Source organism: Tarenaya hassleriana, unplaced genomic scaffold (assembly GCF_000463585.1).
Source record: "Tarenaya hassleriana unplaced genomic scaffold, ASM46358v1 Cleome1, whole genome shotgun sequence".
Taxonomy (NCBI): Eukaryota; Viridiplantae; Streptophyta; class Magnoliopsida; order Brassicales; family Cleomaceae; genus Tarenaya; species Tarenaya hassleriana.
The window spans coordinates 3032992-3039360 of record NW_010960187.1 but is presented as its reverse complement, the minus strand read 5'-3'; the positions used below and the strand labels follow the sequence as shown (position 1 = coordinate 3039360).

At 34.4% G+C, this 6369-nt stretch overlaps 1 protein-coding gene and 1 long non-coding RNA gene across 7 annotated transcripts in view; both read right to left on the bottom strand.

Moving 5' to 3' along the window:
- The window catches only part of LOC104807461, a 3999-nt gene extending 1175 nt beyond the window's left edge, over positions 1-2824 (bottom strand). Inside the window, exons 1-8 of one of the 6 annotated variants that reach the window (XR_770759.2) lie at positions 2470-2823; positions 1865-1935; positions 1557-1610; positions 1202-1394; positions 719-862; positions 522-623; positions 267-354; positions 107-178 (exon numbers count right to left, since the gene is read on the bottom strand). This is a non-coding gene — a long non-coding RNA (uncharacterized LOC104807461). Of the gene's footprint in view, positions 1-106; positions 179-266; positions 355-521; positions 863-1201; positions 1395-1556; positions 1611-1864; positions 1936-2469 lie in introns of all 6 variants that reach the window. The other 5 variants (XR_770761.2, XR_770757.2, XR_770760.2 and 2 more) reach the window with 5 other exon arrangements.
- A 2286-nt stretch (positions 2825-5110) lies between these two features.
- On the bottom strand, positions 5111-6296 carry LOC104807451 (probable WRKY transcription factor 75). Its single transcript, XM_010532733.2, has 2 exons — positions 5898-6296; positions 5111-5534 (listed from the first exon to the last, which is right to left on the bottom strand). Exons 1-2 carry the CDS (start codon positions 6191-6193, stop codon positions 5357-5359), a joined length of 474 nt encoding a protein of 157 aa, XP_010531035.1. The 5' UTR covers positions 6194-6296; the 3' UTR covers positions 5111-5356.
- Between the last annotated feature and the right edge of the window lie 73 nt (positions 6297-6369).

Sequence of the window (6369 nt, the reverse complement as noted above, 5' to 3'; positions counted from 1 at the left end):
AAGATCGAACAAAGAACCTGAACCGGAAAATACGAGAAATTTCCGGGTTGAAACGATACAGACAACAAGATGCGAGATGGGATTCTAGTTAAAGATTTAAACAAACCTTGTGGGATCCATTAGAAGTTGAAGATGACTGGGCAGGAGGCAATGATGCGGTCTGCTCAAGATGGTAATTCTTGCAGCGCCATCACGTAATTCAGTCAAGCCTCAAGCATCATTGATGATAGAGTGAATCTATAGAGTAGATCTCATGTGAAATTTACCTCTTTTCCTGTTTCTTTAGTAATCCCTTCAATTTCGTCTAAGCTAGAGCCCACTCTCAATTCTTGAAGATAACTCCCGTTTTGTAGCCTGACACGATGTAGACCGAAATAGAGTAATAAAACGATGCAATAAAAAGGTTTAAAGATCGGATCTTTTGATAAACGTGGTAGTGGAAACAAGAAAGAAACCATAAAAAAACAGAGTTCAGTGACACCATAAGAGGCTAGAGAAGAAATAGGGTATGAAGAGATTACCGAGATCGAGGAGTAGACACCGTCAAGCTGTTTGGCTATAGTATTACATGCATCGAATCAACTATGCCTTGTTGCAAACATAAAATCCGGAGTTTTCCATCCCTGACAACATTCCCGAGAAAATTAATATCCAACGAGTTGCAAATGGAGAAGATAATAACATGAAGCAGACCACAAGATCAGCAAAGAAAACCCACGAGGAGAAATTGAATTTTTCTAAATTTTTGTTCAGTGACCAACACTTCAAGCCAACGTTCAATACCGTGATGATATTACCTTCCACCGCAAGTATCCACAGCCTAACACTACGATGATAATCATTACTCCGTACTTTCTACCACCTGCAAATTCGAGGGAAACTGTTGAAGCCATTCCAGAGAAAAGCAAGCAGTAAGCAATCATTGAAGCTGCGGGCAAGAGAATTCCATGGGCGATAAAACAAAGTTACAGACACGATCCTAAAGGCGTGTCATAACAAGATAAAATTTCAAAAGACGCATCCAAAATCTGCCGAGAAAATGGAAATAAACATTAAAGATCAAAGTACTAAGTTTCTATGACACATATTGAGCTCATAAGTAGTGCAGAAAAAAAAGGGCAACCCGATGCACAAAGCATCCCATTGAGCGGGGGTCCGGGGAAAGGTCCCACCACAAGGGTGTATTATAGACAAACTTTACCTTGCAGAATATTCTACAAAAGGCTGCTTCCAGGACTCGAATCCATGACCTCTAGGTCATAAGTAGTGCATAAGAGGAAAATAATTCCTCCGACGTAAAAGCAGGAATTGAAGAGACCTGATCCACCCATAGAAATAATGGTAATAGATCTGTTTGATGCTATCAACTGCAACTCCTGCCTCAGGCTGCTAACCTATAGAAGAGAGTATCTCAGAGGAGTGAGTAAACAATATCATTATAATAAACAAAAACATGATTCGGAATTCAGAAGGATATAAGCTCGAGCCATTCAACGAGTCTTACAACCATCGAATAGAATATGTCACCAACAATTAGGTCAATACTGAAACTAAACCTGTGCCAAAAGGGCATCTTAGCTGATTTGGCCGGTTCGTCTTGTTTTAATTGCCTGAACACAAGTTGTCAAGAGAAGAGAAACCATTATGACACTATGATGAACTGCATTACATGTTCAAGCTTCAAAACACGTATGAAATAGGATAAAAGAGAGAACCCGAGATGATGAGCGTACGCTACAACAAAGTCACTGTAACGTTCACACCCATCAACAATGAAAATCTCGAGATTTGATCTAAGTTGAGCATAAATTCATTCTTCAAACTAAATGAAACGGATTCATATTCAACCAGTTCAGTAGAATACCCTGAATGCACCCGAAACGAAACTTGAAACATCTGAGAAACCTTCTTTAGCAATAACTGAGCCAACAAGACCTGAAGAAACATAAAAAAAACATACTTTGGTATGCTAAAATGAAGTGTAAGCATCAATACACAAAGAAATAACAAAAAAAAAAAGCAATCAGACAAGCGATGAGTAGAAGATAATCATCACAAACACATACACACGGAAATCAGAAACCGACATTTTCGACTTAAACGAAGCGGTAAAGACCCGTCCATGCAACTAGAATCATCATCTATTATGATACATTTACGTATATACTTAATACCCAGAATCCAGATGTTTTGAAACGAAGTTAAAATCAATTCGGAAATAATCTAATCTGAATCAAGTACGCTAAACATCGATCACCGTGAAAGCCCAACAGACGAACAGTGAATAACTGAGAACGGATCAAAGACACTGATTTTTCCACATGAATCAAGGGTTTTACCAAAAGCCCTAATTCATCTCCCGCTTATCAGGATACCCAACCGAAAAATTCGAACCGAAACCGAGACGAATTTGAACAAAGGCTCAGCCATAGTAACTAATACAAGAGAAAACCCCATGAATGTACGGACCCGCGCCGACGAGGAGGATCAGCTTCCCGAGCGGAAGAGCCATGGTCAGCGAGGAAAACTCGGAGCTCAGAGCTTGAACCGCGAGAGGCTAAGATGAGATGAAGGAAGGAAGGCACATGAGAAGATCGAACAAAGAACCTCTCCGATACTTTCTTTATTCACCTAAAAATATTTTACAAATTCACACAACAGTAATTCAAAGATAAAATTCGAATCTAAATAATATTTGAAAAATAAACGACCATAAAATCTTATTCAAATGATATAAACATTAATTAAAAAATCTAATAAAATTCGTTCTCTTATTCAATAATCGAGTTGTTTCCAGTTTGGAGACTTCTTTTTTAATACGGGGATTTTAGATTTCTGGAAAAAATAAAAAATAAAAAATAAAATAGCAAATATTATAAATAAAACATATTACTATTCATATCGACTTAATGTTTATATATACAGTTATTATTCAAAGCGATCGTTATGGGCGGACCCACTTGATCCATAGTGGGATCACAAGCCCCCACTAGTTGTAGAATTTTTTTTTGTTTTCTTCATAAATTTTATATAATTTTATGTAAAATTATTGTAGAGCCCCCAATAAAATTAAGTTTATACTTATAAATTTATTTATATGTATATATATTAGTGATCTCATTCTTAAAATGTTTTGGGTCCGCTACTGCCGACCGTATACGTGAATAATAACTTCAGAATTTCTATAAATATGCTATTTGAATTCCTTCATTTGTACACTTTTAAAAGAGAGAAATAAGAAATAAACTTGTTATCCATTCTCCTAAATACAGTTTTCGGTTTATAGTTAACGAACTAACATTCGGGTCGTTAATATTTCTTCTGATTTTATAACAGCAAACTCTATCTTCTAAAATATATGGCACTATCATCGTCGGTCCATGCGACATTAGGGATGTCAAAATGAGCTCAGCTCACGAGCCGACCCATATTGTCTCGATCTAGGCCAAGAAAATTTGAATCCGAATAAAAACGGACTGAACGCCCCAGCTCGTCACGAGCCAAACCAGCTCGCCAAACCCACGAGCTGACTCCGATTTATCAATTTTAAATAATTTTTTATTATTTTTAAATATATTAATAATTACTTTTAATTATTATTTTGATATTTTTAAATTATATTTAATATTTTTTATTATTTTTATTCGGCTCGTGAGTCAGTTCGCGAGTTAGAACGATTTGAATCGAACCAAAAAGTTTTTGACCCGAATAAAAACGGGGTTAACGAACTGGACTGAAAACGAGCTGGCTCTAAAGAGTTGGTCCGAACTCGTCCAAGCCGACCCGTTTGACATCACTATGCGACATCAATGAATTTAGGATATGTATATACCTTTTTTTTTTGTTAATGAGGATATGTATGTACTTGCCATGGCCAATGTTATAATATATAATGGTTATTGATCGTCAAATCTGTCTTAAAATTGGCTGAGATATTGGTTATTGTTAAAACGAAAACTAATAATATAACTTTGGCCACAACAAGGAAATATCTACTATATGCCATTAGTGTACGTATATAAGTCAATTTTGGAAAGATGTAACGAAATATGGAAAATGTAATGCCTATTAAGTAAAACCATATATTATACATATGTCCATATATATAATATTTGTTTTGCAGTGTAAGAACATTGCCCTTAAATACCTGACAATGGTTAAATTGGCATTATATCAAAAATACCCTTAAAATGCTACTTCTATTTCAACACCTACCCTTGTGACCATGTGACCAATGTGACCGAAATATAGTGTGGTCACATATTGATCTCATTGTTCATAACGTTAAATTTATGATGTTTTAATCAAATGATTAGTAAGATATACAATGTATGAACATAATGAATTAGTGTGATCACCATAAATTTAACGTTATAATCGATAAAAATCAAAATGTGACCATACTATATTTCGGTCACATTGGTCACATGTGACCAGGGTAGGTCTTGAAGTAGAAGTAGCATTTTAAGGGTATTTTTGATAATGCCCCGGTTAAATTCGTGTTAACGTTTTTAATTTTTTAAATTATGTTTATTTGATCTTAATTTATATAAAATTTTAATTCAGCCTATTTTTTATTCGAATTCAGTTTATATCCAGTCTTAATAAAAAAAAATATCCATTTGTATTAATTATATTTATTCTAATTAAATTTGAATTCGATTTTTTTAATAAAAAAATCATAATCAATCTAGTTTAGTTCGAATTCAGTTATTTGATTCAATTTTAGATATCTATTTAAAAACACAATCCAATATGGTCCATTGGATATAGGGCTGGACGTTTAGGTTTGGTTAACTGATGTTATTTTTCGAACAGTATCATTTTTAAAAAACCAAATTTTTTCGGAACCGAACCGAACTTTAAAAACCCCGAAAAACCGAATATTTTTAAAGAAAATCTATCATTTTTTTAATAAAACCCAGAACCGAACCGAACCGATACCGAAACCGAACCGAACCGAATACAATAAAAAATCCGATTGATACCTATTTTTGTAAAACCGAAAGAACCGAATCGGTTCATTCCGTCCCGAACCCGAACCGTTTCCCGAAACGTCCACCCCTAATTGGATACCATCGATCATGTTAACAGTATATACACATTATGATTATTAGACGAAATTTCGAATATCCAAACACGAATTATTGCAATTTGCAAATAGACTCGCATACATGTATTGTAAAAACAAAACAAACAAAAAAATAATCCATACGCACCTCTAGATTTTCGCAGGTGTTATTTAATCAACACATGCGTGCGTGGGCATCTAATTTACAACACACTATCTACATATATATATAGTTCATTTTATATTTTTATAAACTGTTTAATTATAGAGTTTGAGGAGGATTAATCAATAAGAAGCGTAGATTTGCATTTGGGTCAAAATGTGTTCGAAGTTGTCGGTGGATTTTTCGATCGGATGGGAGTGAACTCCTTCGTAGGTTGTCACAACGACCCCTTCGTCCGTGCTCAGTCTCTGTACTTGCTTCTTCACGTTGCATCCTTTGAATGTGCATCTATAGTAACTCCTGCACACACACATATATATATATATATATATATATACACATGAACGAGATATAGATAAATAAAAAAAATTACTTGTAAAGCTATATATATATATATATATATATAACCATTTGCGCTCCGATTAATATTATATATAACCTAATTACGTCTATGTTTTTTCACTGGATCCAAACCTAATTCATATAAATAAAACTCTAATATATTCCATATATAATCTAATTCCGATAGAAACAAAACATGTTCGTGCGTTAACAAAACCCCAATTTCATCTTTTCAATAATTTCTGGATCCGAATCTCAATAAAAAGTTAAAAAAACAATAAATCAGAAAAAGGAAAAAGATAATTAAAAGAGATCACAGACCTTGGGAACTTGTTGTTCTTGACGGATTTCTGGCCATATTTTCTCCATCGATAACCATCATCAAGTATATCCACTTGGCTTCTTGTCTGAAAAGCATATCTATGTTCCCTCACCTTCTTCTTCTTCTTCATCTTCAAGAACCTTCTAGGTTCTTCTACAACCTTCGTACCATCATCATAATGATCTTCATCATCATCATCATCACCATCCCGATCGAACATCATCGATATCGAATTATCGGGTTTCAACGATAAAAACTGAGCGTAGGACGGATTGCTGTCATCATAGCCTTCCATGACAAATATATTTATATTTCTTGTATTCCAAGAAGATCTTGTTGGTACGTCTCAATGCATAGATATATAGAGAGAGAGAGAGATAAGATAGATAGATATTAATTAATGAAAGTATCAATACATGATATCGTTATATATATATATATATAGACGGACCAAAAAATTCCATGACTGGT

Bases quoted from the DNA above. Each gene is read 5' to 3' on its own strand.
- LOC104807451 (XM_010532733.2), bottom strand. From the start codon at position 6,193: ATGGAAGGCTATGATGACAGCAATCCGTCCTACGCTCAGTTTTTATCG. The intron at 5,535-5,897 runs GTCTGTGATCTC...GTGTGTGTGCAG, and splicing joins AAGAACAACAAGTTCCCAAG to GAGTTACTATAGATGCACAT.